The sequence below is a fragment of the Bos javanicus genome, chromosome X (genome assembly GCF_032452875.1).
Source record: "Bos javanicus breed banteng chromosome X, ARS-OSU_banteng_1.0, whole genome shotgun sequence".
Taxonomy (NCBI): Eukaryota; Metazoa; Chordata; class Mammalia; order Artiodactyla; family Bovidae; genus Bos; species Bos javanicus.
In genome coordinates this window covers 88,677,431-88,703,479 of record NC_083897.1, presented here as the reverse complement: position 1 = coordinate 88,703,479, position 26,049 = coordinate 88,677,431, and the positions used below count along the sequence as shown (strand labels likewise).

At 39.0% G+C, this 26,049-nt stretch overlaps 1 protein-coding gene across 12 annotated transcripts; it reads left to right on the top strand.

Annotated features, from left to right (window-relative positions):
* The first annotated feature begins 464 nt into the window (after positions 1–464).
* Positions 465–25,694, top strand: ZNF182 (zinc finger protein 182). 12 transcript variants are annotated; one of them, XM_061409954.1, is made up of 6 exons: positions 885–973; positions 1,202–1,384; positions 2,225–2,284; positions 16,997–17,129; positions 17,441–17,536; positions 22,229–25,694. In XM_061409954.1, exons 3-6 carry the CDS (start codon positions 2,270–2,272, stop codon positions 23,857–23,859), a joined length of 1,875 nt encoding a protein of 624 aa, XP_061265938.1. In that variant the 5' UTR covers positions 885–973; positions 1,202–1,384; positions 2,225–2,269; the 3' UTR covers positions 23,860–25,694. The 12 variants fall into 12 exon arrangements, with proteins under 12 accessions (XP_061265933.1, XP_061265932.1, XP_061265931.1 ...); XM_061409952.1 differs by having other exon boundaries at positions 900–989; XM_061409949.1 differs by lacking the exon at positions 1,202–1,384 and having other exon boundaries at positions 465–989; positions 2,262–2,284; positions 17,444–17,536; positions 22,232–25,694.
* The last annotated feature ends 355 nt before the right edge of the window (positions 25,695–26,049 follow it).

Here is a 26,049-nt window from a genome sequence, read left to right as displayed (position 1 = left end):
AAATAGGAGCTCGGTTCCTGGCAGGGGAGGCCCTAGGGCATCTGCCACCCATTCACTTCTCCCTTGCCCACAGTTCCTACATTCCCAACACACTGACATTGTTTCTGTTCCTCCAATATGCCAAACCAGTCCTACTTCAGGCAGGGCCTTTGCAACAGCCTCACCTTCCACCACAAAGCTCTTTGATTCAGATATTTGTGTGGCTGGCTCCTTTGATCAGCGTAACTGTAACCTCCGACAAAAGGAGATTGTCCCTGCCCATCCTGAGAAAACAGCCTCCCAGCCACTACTTAACACATCCCCTTCATCCCGGTGTGTGTTTATGTACTAGGTCGCCGTTTATTTATTCTTCAGCAGCTTGTTTGTCCGCACACCGTCCTTCAAACGCTAGACTGTAAACTCCCAGCCTTGGCCACTGGATGGAGCCAGCGACTTTTTCCTACCCTCAGCCTTTGTGCACGCAGAACAATTCTGCCACGCATCCCGAGTTCCTATTCAATTACACCTGCAAACCTGATGCTGCCCTCCAGGTTCAAGACATCAAATTCCCGCCTGCTAGCGTTTTCCTTAATTGGGCATTTCCCCTCCCGCAATAAGGAAACCGGTCTTTGGAGTCTTAGGAATGACGGCCTCTGTAGATCATAAACACCTGTTCTACACTGCGGCCCTAGAAGGGAGGAGAAGCGGTAGGCGCGGCCATCGCGACAGAGCAGTGACGTCACCGGAGCGGCCATTTTCTTCTGCGCCTGCGCTGCGGCCCCATTGCTTTCGCGTCCGGCCGGCGGGAGGGGGCCCCATGTTGACTATTGGCGGACGCGGGCTCAAAGGCCCCACTGAGAGTGCGCACACCCGGCCGCTGCAGCCCTTTGGGCTGCGGAGCCTGAGTTGGTCCCAAAGCGGAAGTGCTTCTCCGGCGCTAGTTCTCGTAACTGTCTCCTCTGCACCGAGCAGAAAATCTGTTGTCGAGAAAGAGGTTGAGGGAGCGAGTGGTAGGGATGATGGGCTGAGTGATGGGGAGTTCTGGGGAACGAATGAAGCGGGTTTGGGGGGGTCATTGACGTGGGAGGATGTGGGGTGAGTGAGTGATGGTGGACCAAGAGGTCAGCGAATGAGGATTTGTGGGCTCAGTTGTAGACAAAGTTATGGGGCTAGTCAGGGTTGAATGGGGCTTACTAAATGTTGACTTTTACACATTTTCTAGCACAGTGACCTGCGCTAAGGGTTTATACACATCCTCAGGCTTCTGCCTAGGTGCCCCTACCTCTCCTGCCCGTATCCCCTTTTCTGAGCCCCCTAGGTAGGGGCCTGTTTTGAATGCTCCACTTGAAGTGAATCTGCACCAGAGGGCTTCCTTCTGACTCCTGGGCGAGACGGCCCCAGTGAGGTGAGGAGAAGCAAGAAGAGGCACCTGAGTACTCACCCAATAAAGGGCCTCGCCCAGAGTTTGGGGCTTGGGAAGGTCGGGCAGGGACTGGTGGTATGGAATCTGGGGGGATCTGGCTTAAAACGCATGGGAATAATAATTTTAAAGTTCAGTTTCTTTTTGGGATTTAAAAGTAGGTAACATTTGCATTGTAGATTGATTAGCAATGAGAGGAGAAGAAAATAAAAAGGAACTAATTTTATGCCCCTATATTTATATTGTAATTCTTAGACATTTTGTAGTGTGTATAAGGTGTATGCATTTTTAAACATTTAACGCATGGGTTCCTGCAGTTCCATAACTTAGCTTTTTTTCATTTAGAAGTTACTATGATTCAGCTTAAAAATTTATCGTATAACATTTAAAATACTTGTAATTTAGAAACGTACAGAAAAATAAACAGATAATAAGTGTACAGTTCCATACAAGATTATTTTTAATAGCTACATAGAATTTAATCCCTTATTATGGATTATAAATTTGGCATTGTTAAAAGTCAATGCTGAGATGAAGCTACACTTAAGGAGAAATTGCGATCCATTATTTATTTCATTAAGGAAAATACCTAGAAGTACAATTTCTGAGTCAGTACACAAGTATATCTACAGAAGAAAACTTTTGTTTTCGCATGAGAAAAAGACTCAAGAATACACAAGTGGTTGTTAAAACCACATGGTTTCCCAAACTTCCACAGAGCAGCCATGTGCCCAGCTGGTGTGAGGGGATTTCTAGGCAGATATTTCTGGGCACTGGAAGCCTGATGGGGTCTCTCATATGCTCTACACTTCTCCACTCTTCTAGCTCAGTCTTCACACATCTCTTGTTTTTTCTCAAGAAGAGGAGGGAATGGCCGAACCCCAGGTAAGGATGTTGTCTCTTCCTTTTATTTTACCATGGATGTGTTCAGCGATATAGGAATCTCAAACAGAAAATAGATTATTTATAAGTAAGTGTTAATACCAGGGAAGATGAGAGACAGCAAAGGCCAAATTAAAATGTAGACACATGACTTAGGGTGTAACAGACAGTTACACATTACAGTATTAGTCTGGCTCCATTTACTCTTCTAAGAGAACACATCAAGTCCTCAGGGAAGTAAAGGTTTCCTTCAGTTGCCTTTCAAGTCATTTCTTTGCTGAATCTTCCTTTAGGTGGTGGAGTTGTCTTCAATCACAGACTAATCTGCATTTCTCTAATGGCCAGTGATATTGAATATCTTTATATAGGCTTATTTACTTTTTGCATATCCTCTTTGGTGAAGTGTCTGATCAAGTCTTCTGCGCATTTTTAAATTGGATTGTTTTTCTCACGATTGCGTTTTGAGAGTTCTTTGTATAGTCTGTGTACAAGTCCTTTGTCAGATACATGGTTTGTAAATATTTTCTCCAAGTGTGTGGCTTGTCTTTTAATCGTGTTGTTCACAGAGCAAGAATTTTTAATTTTGAAAATGTCCATTTTATGAACTATTTCCTTTATGGGTTGTGCTTTTGGTGTTGTTGCAGGAAGGGGGACCCCTTCCAGGGCCCGAAACTGGGCTCTTGTCTAACACTCGGAAATGAATTGTCCAAGGAGACACATGTGCTGACAACGCAAGAGATTTTACTGGGAAAGGGCACCGGGTGGAGAGCAGTAGGGTAAAGGAACCCAGGAGAATATTCTGCCACATGGCTTGCAGTCTTGGGTTTTATGGTGATGGGATTTTATGGTTTCCGGGTTGTCTTTAACCAATCATTCTGACTCAGAGTCCTTCCTGCTGATGCATGCCTTGTTCAGCCAACATGTATGCCAGAGAGGATTCTGGGAGATGGTCGGACATGTGGTGTCTCCTTTTGACCTTTCCTGAACTCTTCTGGTTGGTGGTGGCTTATTAGTTCCGTGTTCCTTAGCAGGACCTCTTGTGGTAAAACAGATCATGCAGATGGTTACTATGGTGCCTGGCCAGGGTGGGCGGTTTCAGTCAGTGTGCTTCCCCTAACAGTGTCAGGTCTAAGAACTCTTTGCCTCACCCTAATTAAAATGGAAAAACTCTAGTTTTGTATCTCCTATGTAGAGAAAAGCTCAGTTCTTTCCTACTGTGTCACTCCCATAAGTTTTCCTTTACTCTCACAAATAACACTTCTGATACTTCTGGTCACCAAATGTGTGGTGGATTCCCCCCACAACAAGCAAATCTCTGACACCAGCTGGGTGTTCTACAACTTAATACTGACACTGTCTACCTGGAGATTGTGTCAGATCCTATAGGTTAAGGGCTCAGTTCCACAAGACGGCCCCACCTCCCAACTTAAGATGCTGGTCAAAAGCCCAATGCTTATCACCTGTGCTTCTGTACAACCAGCTATTGATCAGAGCTTCCAGTGACCCCCTCTTTGAGTTAGATTCATATGCTACAGTGGCTCACAGAACTCAGGGAAACATGTTTCCCAGTTTATTAAAGGATATATTAAAGTATACAGATGAACATGCAGATGGAAGAGATATGTAAAGGCCAAGTATATGGGGAAGAGCTTCCACACCTTCTCTAGGTCCAGGTGTGTCACTCTCCTAGCACCTCCATGTGTTCACAATTCAGAAGCTCTCAGAATCCAGTCCTTTTGGATTTTTATGCAGACAGGGAAGCCTGGCGTGCTGCAGTCCATGGGGTCACAAAGAGTTGGACACAACTGAGCAACTGAACTGAACTCTTTACATAGGCATGATTGGTTAACTCATTGGCCATTGGCTTTGTTGTTGTTATTTATTTAGCAATTGACTTTTGATTTAAACTCCAGTCCCTCTCCCCATCCCCAAGGTTAGGGGGTGGGAGTAAAACTTCCAGTCCTCTAGTCACGTGGACCCCCTCCTTAGGTGGGGTCCTAAAGTCATCTCATTAATATACCAAAAGACACTTTTATTGCTTTCCTTGCTTGAGATACTCCAAGGGTTTCAGGAGCTCTTTCTGCCAGAATTTGGGAGCTAAGACCAAAAATTAATTTCTTATTATGAGTCACAATATCACATTATGTCATGAAGATTTTCTCCTATTGTTTATAATTTTAGGTTTACTCAAGATTTAGACTCAAGATCCATTTTGTGTTAATTTTTATGTAAGGCGTAAGGATTAGGTCATGGTTCATAATTTTGCAAATGGATTTCTATTTGTTCTAACCCCCATTTGTTGAAAGGACCATCTTTTCTCCATTGAATTGATTTTATGGTTTTGTCAAAAATCAGTTGCCCATATTTGTGGGATCTATCTCTGGACTGTCTTCTGTTCTATTGATCTGTGTATCTAATCCTCTGCCAGTACCACACTGTCTTCATTACTGCAGCTTTATGATAGGTCTTGAAATCAAGTAGTATGATTTCTCCAACTTTATTCAACCTTTTCAACATTTTTTGGCTATTCTTGTGCCTTTATCTTTATATGTACATTTCAGAATAATCTTGTTTACATGTCTAAAAATGATCTTGCTGGGATTCTGATAGGAATTGAGTTAAACCTATAGATCATTTTGGGGAGACTTGATGTCTTTATTATATTGTGTCTTCCAGTCCATGAACACAGTATTTATTTATCTCTCCTTTTATTTATTTAGATATTCATTTACTGGCTCCATCAACATTTTATAATTTTCAGCATACAGATTCTGTGTATGTGTATCAGTCTGCTCAGGCTGTCATAGAATGCCACAGACTTGGTGGCTTAAACAACAGAGATTTATTTTTTCACAGTTCTGGAGGCTAGAAGTCCCAGATCAGAGTTGGTTTTGGTGAGGAAATTCTTCCTGGCTTATCGCCAGCTGCCTTCTCACTGTCCTCGCATAGTCTTTCCTTTGTGCATCTGCAGAGTGAGAGGAAGCTCTGGTGTTTCTTCCTGTTTTTAGGACACCAATCCTGTTGGATCAGGTCCCACTCTTATGACCTCATTTAACCTTAATTACCTTCTTAAAGCCCTGTCTCCAAATACAGTCACACTGGGGGTTTGGGCATTCAGCTTAAGAATTTTAGTGGAGACACAGTTCATTCCACAACAATATGGCATGCTTCATTTTTTAAGCCACTGTAAATGGTTTTGTTTTTAAAAGTTCAGTTTCAAGTATTCATTGCCAGTATATAGAAATATGATTGATTTTTTTGTTTGTTGACCTTTGCTATGGTCTGGATGTTTGTGTGCCCCCAAACTTCACATGTTGGAATCCTAATGCCCAAGGTCAGTGATGGTATTAGGAGGTGGGGCTCCCTCTTCTTTATTTATATCATTAATACAGAATTTTAATTTTTATGGATTTTAACTTTTTCAGTAGATTATAACCTATTATAATTGTCATTATTTATTTTGCTGCTCACTTGCCCCTGAGTTATCCAGGGGGATCCGCTAGCTGGCTTTTGTGTCCTTTTGTCACATCCTGATACTTTTCTGAGCGCTACCTTACTGCTGACATAATAAGATGTTCCAGTTTCCATCTTTTACTTTTCCTACCCGAGGCCTAGAATCAGCCATTTCTCCAAGCAGCACTGGTTCCTGTTAGTGAATAATTATATATAGAAATCAAAATCTGGATGGTAGGTATGCTCATTGCTGTTGGGGCATCATTACTTCTAGGTCTTTTCAGTGAACTGTGTTTCTGTATGTCTGTGTATACACACACATACATACATGCATAGCTTGAATTTATGCAATATCCCAGGAATCTTCCTAGACCTCTCTTACTCCATATTTGCATCTCCCTTCACCAACAGTGAGAGCACTGGCTCCTAGCGTCAATATATTGATTCATTTTCTTAGTCTTACAATATACAGAAGATAGACTCAGAATTCCTACACACCTGTGAAAAATCAACCTATTGAGTACAGTACACGAATTGTTTGCATGCCTTTTATACTGAGGATATGTAATCAAAGTACTCTGTTTAGAAGTTACATGAATTAATTTTTCCTTTTGATTTTTTTCCTATATAGTGTGGTTATGTTATTTATTTGGTATACAGTTAGGTTCATTTTCTCTCTCTGTATTCCATTTTGATTTTATTTCTTTACATCTTTGTTGATTTAACTTTATCCTTATCTTTATACTATATATAAAATGTTAATATGATTTGAAGACAGAATATATACACAGAATTGTCACCTCTTCCTGTACCTAATACACAATTCTCATTCTACCTTGGAGATAACCAGTCTTGTTAGTTTCTGATTTATGCTTATAATGTTTCTTTTTAAAAGAAGCAGATAAAGGTATATTTTAAAAATTTCCCCTTTCAGTTCAGTTCAGTCCAGTCCTTCAGTTGGGTCTTACTCTTTGAGACCCCATGGACTGCAGCATGCCAGGCTTCCCTGTCCATCACCAACTCCCAGAGCTTACTCAAACTCATGTCCATTGAATCAGTGATGCCATCCAACCATCTCATTCTCTGTCGTCCCCTTCTCCTCCCACCTTCATTGTTTCCCAGCATCAGGGTTTTTAAAAAGTGAGTCAGTTCTTTGCATCAGGTGGCCAAAGTATTGGAGTTTCAGCTTCAGCATCAGTCCTTCCAGGGAACATTCAGGATTGATCTCCTTCAGAGTGGACTGGTTGGGTCTCCTTGCAGTCCAAGGGACTCTCAAGAGTCTTCTCCAACACCACAGTTCAAAAAAGCCTCAATTCTTAGGCAATCAGCTTTCTTTCTAGTCCAACTCTCACATCCATACATGACTACTGGAAAAACCATAGCCTTGACTAGATGGAGCTTTGTTGGCAAAGTAATGTCTCTGCTTTTTAATATGCTGTCTAGGTTGATCATAGCTTTTCTTCCAAGGAGCAAGTATCTTTTAATTTCATGGCTGCAGTCACCATCTGCAGTGATTTTGGAGCCCCTCCCCAAAATAAAGTCTGTCACTGTTTCCATTGTTTCCCCATCTGTTTGCCATGAAGTGATTGGACCAGATGCCATGATCTTAGTTTTCTGAATGTTGAGTTTTAAGCCAACTTTTTCACTCTCCTCTTTCACTTTCATCAAGAGATTCTTCAGTTCTTCTTCACTTTCTGCTATAAGGGTGGTGTCATCTGCATATCTGAGGTTATTGATATTTCTCCCAGCAATCTTGATTCCAGTTTGTGCTTCATCCCACCTGGCATTTTACATGATGTACTCATGTGATGATTTCCCCTTTCATATTACTCAAAAAGGTAGTATACTTTATTTATAGACTCTTTTGCACTTGCTTTTTTCCCTTAACAATATATCCTGGAAGTTGCTCCATGTATGTTTACAAATATTGTCCTCATTCATTTTAATTGAGATATGATTGACATATACATTCGTTTTAGATGTACAACATAATGATTCAGTACTTGTGTATATTCCAAAATGATCACCACAGTAAGTCTAGTTAACAGTCATCACCATGGTTACTCATTTTTTTCTTAGGATGAAAACTTTCAAGATTTCTTCTGTTAGCAACTTTTAAATATACAATACAGTATTATTAACTGTAGTCAGCATGTTGTACATTACATCCCCAGGAGTTACTTACAGATATTTTATACTGGAAGTTTGTACCTTTTGACCACCTTTACCAATTTTGTATATCCCCACCCATCACCACCTGCGTCTTGTAACTACCAATCTGTTTTTTGTGTCTATGAGGGCTCTTTTGTTTGTTTGGATTCCATATACAAGTGAGATCATATGGTATTAACTTTCTCTGACTTATTTCACTTAGTATAATGCCCTAAAGATCCATCCATGTTGTCACAAATGGCAAGAGCTCCTTCTTTTTTATGGCTGAATAGCATTCCATTTGTGTATGTGTGGCTATCACATTTTTCTGTGTCCATTCATCCTTCAGTGGACTCTTCAGGTAAAGTCCATATCTTGGTTATTATAAATAATGCTGCTGTGAACATGGAGGTGCATACATCTCCAGTCAGCGTTTTTGTTTCCTTTGAATAAATAGCCAGGAAAGGAATGGATGGATCATATGATAATTCTATTTTTAATTTTTTGAGGGACTCCCATACTATTTTACATAATTGCTACACCAATTTTCGTTCTCACTAACACTGCATAAGGATTCCCTTTTCTCCACATCCTAGCTAACACTTGCTATTGCTTATCTTTTAGGTAATAGCCATTCTGACAGGTGTGAAGTGATAGCTTATTGTGGTTTTGATTTGCATTTCTCTGATGATTAGCGATGTTGAGCATTTTTTCATGTGCCTGTTGGCCATCTGAATGTATTCTTTGGAAAAATGTCTCTTCAGATCCTCTGCTTATTTTTGTTTTGATTTAAAAAAATATTTATGACTGGGTCTTTATTGCTGCACCTGGGCTTTCTCCAGTTTCGGCCAGTGAGGGCCACTCTCTAGTTGTGATGCGTGGGCTTCTCATTGCAGTGCCTTTTCTTGTTGTAGAGCAGGGGCTTTAGAGCAAGGGCTCAGTAATTGCGGGGCATGGGCTTAGTTGCTCCACAGCATGTGGAATCTTCCCAGACCAGAATCGAACACATGTTCCCGGCATTGGCAGGCAGACCTAACCCCTGGACCACCAGGGAAAACTCCCTGCTTATTTTTTAATTGTTTTTTTTTTTTTTGATACTGGGTTTATTTTTGATACTGAATTGTGAGTTTTTTATATATTTTCAATATTAACCCCTTATAATTTATATGATTTGCAGATGTTTTTCCTGTTTGGTAGGTTGTTTTTTCATGTTCTTGATGGATTCCTTTGCTGTATGGAAGTGCTTTATTTTTATGTAGTCCTATTTGTTGAATTTTGCTTTTGTTGCCTTTGCTTTTTGGTGTTAATCATTAAACCAATGATTTTTCATTAACCAAAAAAAACCTATGTTTTATTCTAGGAATTTTATGGTTTTGGGTCCCATATTCAAGTCTTTAAACCATTTTGAGTTAATTTTTGCATGTAGTATAAGATAGTGTTCCAGTTTCATTCTTTTGCATGTAGCTGTCCAATTTTCCCAACAGAATTTATTTTAGAATTTATTGAAGAGGCTATCTTTTCCACATTGTATATTCTTGGCTCCTTTGTCATAAGTTAATTGACCATATATGCACGGGTTTATTTCTGGGCCTTCTGTTCCATTGATCTGTGTGTCTGTTTTTATCCAAGTATTCTGATTACTATTTTGATTCAATCAAATCAAGCTATTTTGATTACTATAGCTTTGAATACAGTTTGTAATTACAGAGTGTGATTCCTACAGGTTTGTTGTTCTTTCTCAGGATTGCTTTATCTATTCAGGTCTTTTGTGACTTTATATGAACATTAGGATTGTTCTATTTCTGTTTCATTCATTTTTTCGGCTGCATAGTATTCCATTAGTGGATGCACCAGTCTGTTCAATCATTCTCCTATGTACGTGTGAATTTTGGTTGTTTCTAGTATTTTGCAATTAAGAATAATGCTGAGGACTTCCCCAGTGATCCAGTGGCTAAGATTCTGCACTCCAAGTGCGGGGGGCCCTGGATTGATCCGTGGTCAGAGAACTAGATCCCACATGCCACAACTAAGACCTGGCACAGCCAAATAAATAAATAAACAAAAATTTAAAAAGAATAATGCTGAAATGAAATGTATTATGCATCAGTTGTTTCCTTTTTGTTCAGGTATATCTTCTATATAAATTTCTATAGGTGGCATTGCTGATCAAAGGGTAAATAGAATTGATTAGATATTGCTAAATTCCCTTCTATATGAGTTATACTGTTTTATATTCCTACCAACAATGTATGATAGTGCCTTGTTTCTCTGTGACTGTACCAATAGAGTATGTTGTCTGGCTTTTAAATTTTTTCCAATCTGCTAGGTAAGAAATGGTATCTATATTTAGTTTTAATTGCCATTTCTGTTATTATGAGTAAAGTTGAATATAATTCATATATTTAAGAGATATTTTTATTTCTCTTGTTAATTGTCTTATGTTTTTTGCCTGATTTTCTGTCAGGTATTTGTCCTTTTTTCCCCCTTGATTTTCAAGAGTTCTTTATATGTTAAGGATATTAATCTTTATCTGTGATATGTTTTACCAGTCTTTATTTGTGATATATGTTGCAACAAATTTCACCCCTGCTTTTTCCTTGGACTTACCAAAGTGTTTTTATATTGTATTTTGTGGTTATGTTTATTAATATTTTATTATATCTGGATTTTTATTCATAGTTAGAAAGTCTTTCCCTACCCCTGGTGGCTCAGCAGTAAAGAATCCTCCTGCAGTGCAGGAGACTTGCAGGAGATGTGGGTTTGATCCCCTGGAGAAGGAAATGGCAACCCACTTCAGTATCCTTGCCTGGAAATCCCCATGGACAGAGGAGCCTGGCAGGCTACAGTCCATGGGGTCGCAAAGAGTCGGACACCACTGAGTGAGTGAACAACAACAGCATCCAGGTTATATGGACATTCACCCATGCTTTCTTCCAGTACTTTGTTTAGTTTCATTTTTTTTTACATTTAGGCCTCTGATCCATTTGGTGTTTATACCTTATGCAATGAGGTGTGGATCCAATCTAGTCTTTCCAAAATGGCTTTCGAGTTAATTCAGCATCATTTATTAAAAAGTGGGTCTTTCGAACCCTGTCCTTTGATAGAATGCCTGTATCAAAATATGTTTTGGTATCTGGTAGGGCTGCTTTCCTCCCTGACAGTTTTTCTTTTTTTTTTTAATTTTATTTTATTTTTAAATTTTACAATATTGTATTGGTTTTGCCAAATCTGACAGTTTTTCTTTTCCAGAAATTTTCTAGCTATTCTTGCATATTTATTTTTTGGTATGATCTTTAGTACTACCTTGTTTAGTACCATTAAGAAGCTTGTGTTTTAAATTGGGATCACATTAAATTTATAAATTAACTTAGGGATAACTGCATATTTGTGACTTTGTGTCATTCTATCTATGAAGAGTTTGACAACTCTGAAGTTAGAGAAAACTGTCCTGATAAGAGACCACCCTCATTTCTGACACCACTTGCAAGTTTGGGGGTCCCCAAGGTCACTCTTAGGTTTGACAGTTCACTGGAGAAAGTCAGAGAACTCACTGAAAGCAGTAATACTCATGGCTATGGCTTGTTACAGGGAGAGGACACAGATTGGAACCTACCAAAGAGAGAAGTATATAGGGCAGATCCCCAGGAAGTACCAAACATGGAGCTTCCATTTTTATCTCCCCATGAGGTCAAGATGCATGACTTTGTGTAATTGGTATTGATGTGTGGTAGTACATGTGGAATTCTGTCAACCAGAGAAGCTCTTGTGAGCCTCAGTGTTCAGAGTTTTTAATTGGGGCTTCATTTTATAGGCATGGTTGTCCATGTGGCTGCTCTTTCTCTCCAGCCCCTCTGGGAGTGACTCAAAGCCCCCACCTTAAATCACGTGGTTGATCTTTGTGGTATAGCCAGCCCCAACCCTAAATCACATCATTACATTATCCATGGTGATCCAAGGCCCCTATGCAAAACATACATTCTGTCCTTCCTTCCAGTCCAGTCCATCCCTCTAGTCCAGTCCATCCCTCTGTCCATCCTTTATTTTCTTCCATTCCAGTTTGCCTTTGCTTCTTCCTTCCATTCCTGCCTTCCATTCTAATCCTTCCTTCATTCCTTCCCTCCTTCCTATCTTATCTATCAGTTTTTATCTTTGGTTATTTTAAGGAAATTATCATTTATTCTAATCTATAGTTTATGTTTATCAGGATTGGGTATTGAATTCTGTTTCAATATTTTTGTATCAGCATTTCTTATATTAGTTATATTCATATAAGTTTTTTCTTTAGGGGTCTGTTTAATGGTGATTTATGTTAATGAATATTCTAATATTGAACTATCATCGTATGGCTGGAATAAATCTTAATTGGTCACGATGTATTATTGTCTTAATGTGGATCTATTGTTTGCTTATGCAGCTGACTTTTGAACAACGTGGGTTTGAACTGTTCGGGTCCATTTACATGTGGATTTTTTCAATAGTGAGTACTACAGTACTACACAGTCCTGTGGACTTGGTTGAATCCACAAATGTGGAAGAACCTCTGATATGGAGGGCCAATATAAGTTATACAGGGATTAACCCTCAGTTGTTCTAGGATCAACTGTATTTTATTTAGGATTTTTACACTGTTGTTCATAAGTGAGATTAGTCTGCATTTTTCTATTTTGTACAATCTTAAATGAGTTTATGTGTCAATTTTATATTCAATTCATGTAAGAATTTGGAAGCTTTTCAGTTTTCTATGCTCATGAAGAATTAGAGCAGTTAGTCTTCTCATGTCTTTTGTGAGCGTAAGTCCTATTCTGTGCATGTATGTGGCTTTCTACCTTTCCCTGTATGTGGGTATTTTTGAATATCCTAACTTGCCACAGAATCTCAGGCCTTAGGCAGTCTGTTGTCTGTCTGGACTGTAATCTTTGGCCCCAGGCATCTGTGGGTTGTTAGTTTGCCCTGCAGTCTTTTAGAGCAATGCCTACTGCTTTTTGGCCTGAGTTCTGAATTAGGCGAAACAGAGAAGAACACCTCACATCAGTCTTTCTGGTTAAGGCTCTGAGTTTTCACTGCTGAGGGCCCAGGGTTCAATGCCATGGCCTGGAACTAAGATCCTGGAAGCCATATCAGTTCAGTTGAGTCGCTCAGTCGTGTCCGACTCTTTGTGACCGCATGAATCGCAGCACACCAGGCCTCCCTGTCCATCACCAACTCCCGGAGTTCACTCAAACTCACGTCCATTGAGTTGGTGATGCCATCCAGCCATCTCATCCTCTGTCGTCCCCTTCTCCTCCTGCCCCCAATCCCTCCCAGCATCAGGGTCTTTTCCAATGAGTCAACTCTTCGCATGAGGTGGCCAAAGTACTGGAGTTTCAGCTTTAGCATTCTTCCAAAGAACACCCAGGGCTGATCTCCTTTAGAATGGACTGGTTGGATCTCCTTGCAGTCCAAGGGACTCTCAGGAGTCTTCTCCAACACCACAGTTCAAAAGCATCAATTCTTCGGAAGCCACATAGTGTGGCCAAAAAAAAAAAAAATCACCTTATGTCTATGCAAGGATAGAACAATATCTATATATATATACTATTTTTTCAAGACTTTTTCTATATTTCTAGGGGACACAGTTTATCTGTAAGTTTTTCAAATTGTTGCAAATCTCCAAAATTTTTCCAATATATTTAATTGAAAAAAATCTGCATATAAGTGGACCTGTGTAGTTCAAACCTGTGTTGTTCAAGGGTCAACTATATTTCCCCTTTGTAGTTCACCCCTTGCCACACTCTGGCCCCTAGTAATCATTGATATATTTTTGGTCTCTATAGTTTTGCCTTTCCCATGTTATAGAAATGAAATCATATAGTATGCTTAGATGGTGAAGAATCTGCCTGCAATGCAGGAGACCTGGGTTCAATCCCCAGGTCGGGAAGATCCCATGGAGAAGGGAATGGCAACCCACTCCAGTACTCTTGCCTGAAGAATCCCGTGGACAGAGGAACCTCATAGGCTACAGTCCATGGGGTCACCAAGAGTCGGATACGACTGAGCGACTAACACTACTACTACTATATAGTACGTGGCTTTTTGGGTCTGGCTACTTTCACTTAGCATAATACATTTGAGGTTCACCCATGTTTTTGCATGTATCATTAGTTCTTTCATTTTTATTGTTGAGTTGGATTACATTGTGTGTATTACAGTTTATTCCTTCACAGGTTGAATAACATTTGAGTTATTTACATATTTTGGTGATTACAAATATAGCTGCTTTATAAATGTTCATGTACAGGATTTGGGATTTACATAAGTTTTCATTTCACTTGGGTAAATATACCTGTGAGTTGGATTGCAGATACTATGGAAGTACATACTTAACTTCATAAGGAACTGCAAAACTGTTTTCCAAAGTGTCTGTACCACTTTGCATTTCTATCTATGATAAATGAGACTTTGTTTATTCCACAGCATCACCAGCACTTGCCATTGTCATGTTTTTTCCCATTCTAATATGTATGTAGTGGTAGCTCATTGTGGTTTTGATTTGGTTTCCTCATGGCTAATGATGTTGAGCATCTTGGTATGTGCTTATTTGCCATTTAACTTTGATAAAGTATGTCTCTTTGCTTTTTAAGTTTTGAGAGTTCTAGTTCTTATGTATTCTCAATACAACTTCTTTGTCAGATATACAATTTGTAAATATTTTCTCCCATTCTATGGGTTTTTATTCTTTTAACAGTGTCTTGAGTTTTGGTGTCACATCAGAGAAATACTTGGCAAATCTAAGGTTAAAAAGATTTTCTCCTATATTTTGTTCTAAAAATTTTGTAGGTTTAGATTTTACATTTAGGTTTGTGATCCATTTTGAGTTAATTTTTATATATGTTGGAGGTATGGTTGAAGTTTTTTTTTTTTTTTTTTTGCATATGGATAGTCAGTTGTTCCAATACCATTTATTGAAATTGGAACTCCCATTTTCCATTGAAGTGTCTTTGCACTTGTCAAAAATAATTTTAAGTGTAAAGGTATAAAATACATTTAATTATAACATACATGAAGTATGGTTTATAAGTGTACAGCTTGATGAATTATGACAAAGTGAACACCCTGTGGAGCCACTCCTGGAAACAAGGTCAAGATTAGGACATAATCAGGACCTCCAAATCCCCCTTCATGCCCTCTTCCAATCAATACCAGCCCCAAAGGAAACCACTGTCCTAACTTTTAACAGCATGGATTAGGCCTGCCTGTTCTCTTCCTGCATATAAACAGAATTATGCAGTATGTGCTCTTCTGTGTTTGGATTCTTTTGCTCATTAGTACATCTGTGACATTCATCTGTGTTGGATATGCAGTTGTAGTTGATTCCTTTTTGTTACCACATAGTATTCCTTTGAAAGATTGTGCCACAATTGGCCCATTATTGCTGAGGGACATTTGGGTTTTCCCCACAACTTAGCATTAGAAATAGTCCTCCTGTGAACATCCTTGTACTTGTTTTCTAGAGTACATGTGCCTGATTTTCTCTAAGGTGTGTACCTAGGAGTAGAATTGCTGGATCATAGTATTTGCAGTCACTGACTTTAGTAAACAATGCAAACTTTTTCCCCAAGCAGTTATACCAGTTTTTATATTCCTGTTAACAGTGTGTGAGAGTTCCCATGTCCACACAGTTTCATGGCATTTTAATCATGTAATTATAATGTTTCTGGTGAGTGCCAAGTAGTGTCTCAGTGGGGCTTAAATTTTCATTTACCTGAGTGCTAATGGGGTTAAGTACATTTTCTTATGTTCACAGAACATATGTCCATATGTTTTTCATTTTAGTATTCACATCTCTTGTCTGTTTTTCTGTGCTGATTGTGTTTCTTTTGATTTGTAGGAGTTATTTTATATGTTCCAGATAAGAACCCTTTATCACTTATGAAAGCTGAAGATAATCTCCCCATCAATACTTACCTTTTTATTGCTGTATTTTTTTCTAACAGTACTGTATATTCTTTTTTGAAAATTTTTGGTATGCATTTTAAAATTGTTATTTCTTTTTGGCTGTGCTGGCTCTTTGTTGCTACCCACGGGCTTTCTCTAGTTGCCGTGCATGGGCTTCTCGTTGTGGTAGCTTCTCTTGCTGCAGAGCATGGACTCTAGGTATGCAGGCTTCAGTAGTTGTAGCAGGTGGACTCTACTCTAAGTTGTGATGCACAGGCTTAGTTGCCCTGTGGCATGTGGAATCTTCCTGGACAAGGGATTGAACTATATGGATCTTTGTTGGCAAAATGATGCCTATGCTTTCTAATACACTGTCTAGGTTTGTCATAGCTTTTGTTCCAAAGAGCAAGCTTCTTTTAGTTTCGTGGCTACCGTCACCGTCTGCAGTGATTTTGGAGGCCAAGAAAATAAAATCTGTTACTGTTTCCAACTTTTTCCTCCATCTATTTGCCATGAAATGATAGGACTGGATGCCATGATCTTCATTTATTGAACATTGAGTTTTAAGCCAGCTTTTTCACTCTGCTCTTTCACCCTCATCAAGAGGCTCTTTATTTTTAGTTCCTCTTCTCTTACTGCTGTATTTTTAATCTTGTAACGTATATCTTTTCCTTTATGAGTAGTGCTGTTCATGTCTTTGTTTTTGATTTTCCCTACGTAAGCTTACAAAAACATTTTCCTATAGTATTCTCCAGATACTTCATTGTGTTACCTCTCATATTAGATTTACAATTTACCTGTAGCTGATTTTTGTGTATGGTGAGAGTTAGGGGTTAAATGTAATTTTTTTTGGTCCAGTAACCCATCTATATTTATTTGAAAATATCATCCTCTCCTCACTATTTTCAAGTTTCAACTTTATCATTACTCAGGTGTCCCTACACATTTGGATTATCTTTTTAGTTCTACTGGACTACTTGTCCATCCTAATACCACATTGTCTTAAATATTCTATTATTTAGTATAATAGTTTCTCAACCATGACTTGTGATTTTTCCCTCCACCAAGTAGGTCAATAACTTGACAGACATCCTGTATTGTCATCATCATGAACTGGGAACCCAAACAGAAGTTCCCTTATATTTATCCCATCCTTATCATTCAGTGGTCAGCATTTTCAAATAAAAGAATATACAGTTACAGGGACTCATGACATTTGAGGATGTGGCTGTGGATTTTACCCAGGAGGAGTGGCAGTACCTGAACCCTCCACAGAGGACCCTGTACAGAGACGTGATGCTGGAGACCTACAGCAACCTGGTCTCTGTAGGTAAGAATGGCTTCCTAAGGTAATTTTGCTATTTATGATTACTCTGTCCAACAAGAATGCCATTTCCTTTCTCAAGTTGGAAACTTGTTAGGCCTCTGAACTATAGAAGAGTTTGACATTAAATTCCAAGGATCAGAGTTCCTTTCCCCTCTTTGCTTTCCTGACAAGGTGTTTGGGAACTCAAAATCCAGGTGAATTGGTTTGACTACCATTGTGTCAAGTAATACATCCCTTGTACTGCCCCACACTCCACCTTCCTTTTTCTCAGAATTTCTGAAGACCAAGGAGGTATGACTTTCATTTCTCATTAGCAGGGCATCGTGTTACCAAACCAGATCTTATCCTCAAATTGGAGGTGGAAGAGAAATGCCTGCCAGAAGGAAAAATTCCAATTTGGAGCTTTCCAGGTAAGTGGCATTGACCTGGCTATGGGGGCAGGAGATCCCAGCTTGTCAGTCAGAGGTGCTGCTGCTGCTGCTACTGCTACTGCTAAGTCGCTTCAGTCGTGTCCGACTCTTAGCGACCCCATGGACTGCAGCCTACCAGGCTCTGCCGTCCATGGGATTTTCCAGGCAAGAGTATTGGAGTGGGGTGCCATTGCCTTCTCCAGAAGTCAGGGGTGAGGGTCTGTGAAATGACTTTCAGGAATATCTCAGGGATGGTTTATGGAGGACAGGGATATCAACACCTAAGACTAACACCTTCTCCCCTGTTCTACACCCACCAGGCCACTCTCAAGTTGGTGCTCACCCATAAGTTTCTGCACAGTCCCATTTCCCTGTAATACAGGTGTCTTACAAGTGCCAGCCCCCTGGCCCCAAGCCCTGCCTCTTCTGTTGTTCTCATTTCCCACTGCTCATCAGAAGCCAGGCCCACATTAGTCACAGGCCTAGGCACTAGTGGTCTAATTCTGGATTGGATTACCTGATTCTATCCAGTTTAGATATTCCTATCAGATTCGGTCTCCTAAAGCATCTTGATTCTCTTTTAAAATATCTTTATTAAGATATAATACATATACAACAAAATTCATGCTTTTGAAGTGAAACTCAAAAACTCAGTGATTTTTAGTATGTTCACAGAATATTCTATCTAACCCCACTGTCTACTTCTAGAACATTATTATCACCCCTCAAAGAAACTCCTAACCCTTATCAGTCACCCTCCAATCCCCCAGCCCCCATCCCCTGGCAAGCACTAATCTACTTTCTATCTCTAGTTTTGCCTATTCTGGACATTTCATATAAATAGAACCATACAAAATGTGGAATTTTATGTCCAGTTTCTTTCATTTGTATGTTTCAAGGTTCATTTATATTGTAGTATGTGTCATCCCTTTTTATGGTGGAATGATATTTAATTGTATGGATATTCCACATTTTGTTTATCCATTCATCTGTTGATGGGCATTTAGGTTATTTTCACTTTTTCTGTTTTAAATATAATGCTGTTATGAATATTCATGCAGAAGTTTTGAAATGTACATTTTCATTTTTTGTGAGTACATACATAGTAGAATTGTTAGACTGTGTGCTAACTATTTAACATTTTGTGGAACTGCCGAACTCTGAACATCCTGTTCCTCAAAAATTTTTTACCCAGTGGTTTTAATGTTCACTGATGATTCTTGCCTGAATCAATTACAGTAAGTCCCCTACATATGAACAGGTTCCTTTCTGAGAGTGCATTTGTAAGTCCAATTTGTTCTTAAGTCCAACAAAGTTAGCCTCGGTACCCAACTAACACAATCAGCTATATGGTACTACTCTGACTTACGTGAATGGACATGTGAATGCACATTTGCATCTTTTGAAAGTTCGAGACTTGAAGGTTCATATGTAGGGTGCTTACTGTATTACTAAGATGGTTGGAAAAACTATGCATTTTCTATCATTTGTTCTAAATTTGTAAGTTGGCACTTTTAAGGACTTTCCTTCTTTGTTGATTAGCTGGAATACTTCCATAAAGAGGGATTGCCCTCCATCTGTTACAGTTGACCCTTGAACAACATGGGTTTGAAGCGTGCAGTTCCACTTTTATGCCTTTTTCAATGCTAATAATACCGTGCTAGACAATCTATGGTTGATTGAATCCACAGATATGGGACCACAGACTTGGAGGAGGAACTGCCTGTATGGAGGGCCAATAAGTTACAATTGGATTTTCAACTGTGCAGAGGGTCAGTGCCCCCAACCCCTGTGTTGTTCAAGGGTCAATTGTATTTGATTATATATGAGTTACATATATTTTTCCATTTATTTACCAGTTTTCAAAATGAGTCGGTTTTGTTGCATCATTCAAAGGTGCCTAATACGTCTTTTTTGAGTATCATTTATGGACTTATGGATTTAAGCACTTTTATGTTTTCATCCATTGCCTTATTATAAATCAAACTGCTCCATCTCTGGCCAGTGGATTTCCCTTTAAGTTGGGTCCTGAGTCTTTGGTAGCTTTCTTGCTTTCTGTTACAAGATATTCCAGGCTCATATTATGTATTTCCTGTACCTGCCCTGCAGCCATTTCTCCAAGGAGCTTTGGTTCTTTTTAGTGGTAATGTTTCATGACCACAGTTGGGATGGTAGGGAATTGTTTTCTAGGCTTTTTATTAAATTGACATAGCTAGGAACTATGTAAAAGATTTTTTAAGAGAAAATACATCATGTATTCAAATGTATATTTCCAAATCAAATTCTGGGCTTAAATTTTTTTTAATTTATTAATTTTACATCTGATGGTAGTATTGTTAGTATTATTCTGAGACTGCTGAATGTGTACAATGGGTTGATTCAATTGAGCTCATCATGTTGGTGCCATTGAGAATCAAGAATTTTTAGCGTGGTTGTTAGGAAATACAGAATGAGTTGATACTTATTACTATTAGGTAATCCTTTTATTTTCAGTTTTGCTTTATAATTATATAAAATATTTGTAAAATATTTACTTGATTCCAAAATCAAATCTAGAAAACAATGTATATTCAAAGAAGTCCAGCCTCTTTCCCTCTCCATCCTACTCTTTCCTTTCCTTATCCCATAGGTAACCATTTATTAAAATTTAAAAGTTTATCCTACTGTTTTTTACAGAATGAGCCTATATTATTTTAAATATATACTTTATACTTGTTTCCTCCATGGAAAAATGGTAGTCTACTGTGCATATTTTTATTCGTCTTTTTTCATTTAATTCAAGAATATATTAAATATCCTGAGACAGTCCTTATTTCTTTTTATAGTATAATAATTCTTAATCATAATAGTAGTAGCTATTATTATAGTAGTAGTTTTTCTAGTAAACATTTGAAGTGCTATGCATGCCCTATTGTAATTAATTTAATCCTATAGACATACAATAGGTGGATACTTTTACAATTCCTGTTTTCCAGATGTGAAAGTAAGATACAAATAGATTAGCTAATATGCCTAAGGTCACAGAACATGTAAAAGTCTGATCCAGGATTTGATCCTGGGCTAGAGAAATTACAGCCCTAGCCACATGTGCTGTGTTGCTTCTTAACACCTAAGGAGGTCCAGATTCAGCAGATCCTTGGTGGAGCTTGGGTCCCATCAAATGTATTTTGTAAAAACTTTTCTTTGTGATGTTCACACCCAGTTAAGGACTAGTGCTTTACTATAGAAAGAAAGGAAGTCATAGGAAGAGAAGCCACAGCTGCATGATCCATTTTAAAATCCAGTATTACTCTTAAATGTTGCTGTTAAATCTAAGTGGTAATATGAGTAGTTACTGTACTCTTCTTTCAACTCTTTTGTATGTTTGAAATTTTTCATATAAAATTTTAGGAAAAGGTGAGAAGAAAATTAAACTACAAAAAATAAAAATTCAATATATATGCAAAAAGTATTTACTGACCAAGACACCATTGATTTTAAAACACACCACTGAGAAAGAAAATTTGCTACCAATTAATGACATGTCATTGATTGATTGTAAGGTGAATCTGGATTTAGTGGTATTAAAATGTGGAGTAATATGCATCTTGTAATTGATGATATATTAAAAGCAAGGCTTTGTGCTTTCAACTGTCTAAATGAGTGGCACAGATAACTGACTACTTTAGAAGTTAATGAAAGTTAAAGTTATATAAGAAGATCAGAGTAAACTTTTTTTTGAAAAGACTAAACTGCTTCTTGAAATTTATCTAGATTATGAATATAGCAAAACATGCAGGACTGGGCTATGTGGGTGATGAAACATGAAGAAGGATTTGGATTAATAATAGATGTAGTTTTTAGTGGAAATAGTATAGGCAAAAGTAGAAGTTGGTATTGAAGAACTGTGAATGCCAACTTGGATGAATGCAAAGATCATTAGGATGAATGCAAAAATCCAAATTCAGCAAAGATCATTAGGTTTCTTTGTTTTTGTAAGGTTAATTCTGGATCTTTCTCTCACATTTTATTGAAAATGTGGATTTCAGGATTGTTGGAAGATTTGAGTCCATGAGTCGCAGTGTTCATTTCTATCTAGGTGGAAGTAATATATCAGGAGGAGAAGGCAATGGCAACCCACTCCAGTACTCTTGCCTGGAAACTCCCATGGACAGAGGAGCCTGGTAGGCTGCAGTCCATGGGGTCACTAAGAGTCGGATACAACTGACCAACTTCATTTTCACTTTTCCCTTCATGCACTGGAGAAGGGAATGGCAACCCACTCCAGTGTTCTTGCCTGGAGAATCCCAGGGACAGGGGAGCCTGGTGGGCTGCTGTCTGTGGGGTTGCAGAGTCGGACACGACTGAAGCGACTTAACAGCAACAGCAATAGTATATCAGGAATAGTTAAAAGAGTTCATATGATAAATGAAGATAAAGGGTGATAAGGTCCCCAGGGTGATAAGGTCCCCAGAGTGATATAAAAGTAGAAGTAAAAAAGACTGAAGTGTTAGGATAAGACTGTTCTTGGTAACAAAAAGGCTAGCAAGTGGGAGTTAAGTAAAAGAACAGGATTTGATGGTCAAGATTCTTTCTCCAGGAACTCTGATAAAATGACATATCAGTATTAGCTTTCATGTGGCAAAACATTTCTAAAGAAGGTCCGTTCCATAATGTCAAAGTATAAAGGTGGTTTACTGTACTTCTTTCTAGAAGAAGCCTGCCAGGTTGATGAACAGATTGAGAGACAGCATCAGGATGACCAAGATAAATATTTGATGCAAGTTGGATTCCCTGACAAGAAAACAATTACCAGTAAGAGTGGCCTTGACTATAATGAACTTGGAAACATACTTTATCTGAGTACAAATCTTTTTGCTTCAATACAAAGGCCCCAGAAATATGAATCATTTGGATATAATATGGTTGATAATTTAGACTTATATAGTAGAAGTTCTGTGGGAAAGAAATATGATAATGGATGTGCAAAATTATTCTTCCATACTGAGTATGAGAAAACAACTCCCAGAGTGAAACCTTATGGATATAAAGAGTGTGGGAAGACCCTCAGGCAAAAGAAGGGTCTTAGTCTACATCAGAGAATTAAAAATGGAGAGAAACCCTTTGAATGTACTGCCTGTAGGAAAACTTTCAGCAAGAAGTCACACCTCATTGTACACTGGAGAACTCATACAGGAGAGAAACCCTTTGGATGTACAGAATGTGGAAAAGCTTTTAGCCAAAAATCTCAGCTCATTATACACCTGAGAACTCATACAGGAGAGCGACCCTTTGAGTGTCCAGAATGTGGAAAAGCTTTCAGAGAAAAATCTACTGTCATTATACATTACAGGACTCATACAGGAGAGAAACCTTATGAATGTAATGAATGTGGAAAAGCCTTCACTCAGAAGTCAAACCTCATTGTCCATCAGAAAACCCACACAGGAGAAAAAACTTATGAATGCACCAAATGTGGGGAATCTTTCATACAGAAGCTTGATCTAATTATACATCATAGTACTCATACAGGAAAGAAACCCCATGAATGTAATGAGTGTAAGAAAACTTTCAGTGATAAGTCAACTCTCATTATACATCAGCGAACTCATACGGGAGAGAAGCCTCATAAATGTATGGAATGTGGGAAGTCTTTCAACGAGAAGTCAACCCTCATTGTGCATCAGCGAACTCATACAGGGGAGAAACCCTATGAATGTGATGTGTGTGGGAAAACCTTCACCCAAAAGTCAAACCTTGGTGTACATCAAAGAACTCATTCAGGAGAGAAACCCTTTGAATGTAATGAATGTGAGAAAGCATTCTCTCAGAAATCCTATCTCATGCTACACCAGAGAGGTCATACAGGAGAGAAGCCCTATGAATGCAATGAATGTGAAAAAGCATTTTCCCAGAAATCTTATCTCATTATACATCAAAGAACACATACAGAAGAAAAACCCTATAAATGCAATGAATGTGGCAAAGCCTTCAGAGAAAAGTCGAAGCTCATTATACATCAGCGAATTCATACAGGAGAGAAACCCTATGAATGTCCTGTATGTTGGAAAGCTTTCAGCCAGAAGTCACAGCTCATAATACATCAGCGAACACACACAGGAGAGAAACCCTATGCATGCACTGAGTGTGGCAAAGCCTTCAGAGAAAAATCAACATTCACTGTTCATCAGAGAACTCATACTGGAGAGAAACCCTATAAGTGTGCAGAATGTGGGAAAGCCTTTACTCAAAAATCAAATCTTATTGTACATCAGAGAACGCATACAGGAAAGAAAGCCCATGGGAAAGGCCATTCTTGGAAGTCCAAGCTCATTGCACATTAGAAAGTTGATGGTGCATTTGTGTTCACTGAAGGACATTTTTGTCCATTTAATTAAACATTTAAAAAGTATATTCTGACTTCTGGTTTAAATATAAGGAGTAAAGTCAGCCTTTTTTTTTTTTCTTTTCATCTCAGTCTTCACCCAGAAGCTACAAGGAGAAAAGGAAGGACTTTGTATCTGACAAAATTAGGAAATAGCTGAAAACAGATGAGAGGGCTGCCAGAGGCAGAGGAAATCAAGCACCAGTGCAAGGAGATTTCAAAGGCTAGAGAGGAGTGGTCAAGGCTGCAGATGTGAGATAGCACTGGTAAGGACTCTTAGCCAAGTTTTAGGTTATTCCCTAAGTGCAAGACCATATAGATACATAACAGCGGTAACAGAGCATGGGCAGGTGGGACGTTTCCTCAACCCATATGGAAGTCTCAGGAGAGACAGGGAGGGGCCTCAACAAGGAAGTACTCAGACAAGCCATATTTGCAGAAAGTAGTCTATACTTGTGAGAGGAGCAGTTGGTAGGGGTTGGGGAAAGAGAAGGGAGTGTTCTTGTGAAGAACCCAACAGCTGCCCCTCTTTACTGTCTCTGGAGAAGTCTGAAAGAACTACCAAATGGGAAAAAAAATTCCAGTTGGAAAAGCTCTGATCTGCCTAGAACATGGCCCCTTTTCTTCCCCTACATGAACTTCCAGAAAACAGCAAGTCCAGGAAAACTTACTCAAGGAGGAATGATTCCAAAGAATCAAAACCAAAAATACACATGGCTTTTGAGCCAGCAGTTCCACTTCTAGGACTGTATATACTCATGCATGTACCAAAAGATGGACATAAAAAGGTATTCAGTGATGTACTGTTTGTGAAAAGAAAAGGTTAGAAGCTTTCCACATGGCTCCTGAAACCCTGAAATGTTCATACAGCAACCTTTCAGGTAGACAAAAAAGAATAGATCAAGAAAACTTGGACACCATTTGTATAGTGATGTGGGATGATATCCAACATACATTATTGGGTGAGAAAAGCAAGGTGCAGGATAGTGAGAATACTATGCTGCCATTTGTATATAAAAAGAATAAATGGTAAATACATAATTGAGTGTATATGCATAAACTATCTCTGGAAAGATACGCAAGAAGCTGGGAACCCTGATTACCTCTGGGAAAGGGATGGGGAAGTGGGTGGCTTGAGGGAAAGAATTGGGAGTGAGACAACTTTTGAAAATTATACTATGTGGATGTATTACCTTCTCAAAAAATAACTTTTAAACAACATGTTTTGTTCTGTTACTGTTCAAAGGAAGTCAGATTCCAAATACAGGATTTCATAACATTTAAATATAGATATGCTGAAGGTGGAGCTTAGGGCTTCCCAGGTGGCTCAATGATAAAGAATCTACCTGCCAGTGCAGGAGACACAGGTTTGATCCATGGGTTGGGAAGATCCCCTGGAGTAGGAAGTGGCAACCCACTCCAGTATTCTTGCCTGGAAAATCCCATGGACAGAGGAACCTGGTGGGCTGCAGTCCCTGGGGTTTCAAAGAGTTGGACACAACTGAGCACGCACATACAAAACAGACTCACAGACACAGAGAACAGACTTGGGGTTGCCAAGGAGAAGGGGGGGGGATGGACTGGGAGTTTGGGGTTAGTAGATGCAAACTTAAATTTAGCATGGATAAACAACAAGGTCCAACTTTATAGCACAGGGAACTATATTCAATATCCTGTAATAAACCATGACAAAAGAATATGAAAAAGAATATGTAGCACTTAGCTATGCAGAAATTAACACAACATTGTAAATCAATTATACTTCAATAAAATTAAAAAACAGAAGGAACTTCATCCTCCTACTGATAGAAAAATATTCTTGGGGTTTTCTGGCCCATCAAAGGTCACCCTTAAGTGGGATGGGGAGGGGTGGTCAGGTCTTGCCACTTGAGGTTGATTTTGGACTCCTGCTTCCTGGAGCCCAGGTGGCAATCTGATGTGATGGGCCATGTAGGTAATCAGAGGTGAGTGAGGCAGGGACCCAGAGGCAAAGAAGTGGGGATGAACAGCAGAATGTGGATAAATGGAATGGAATTGGAGGAAAGATGATGAAGGGCTGAGTATGGGAATGAGTCGATGAGGGGCAGAGTTGGGGTGAACAGGGCAGGGCAGAGAAATGGAAGTATGCAATAGAGTGAGTTACTGGAGA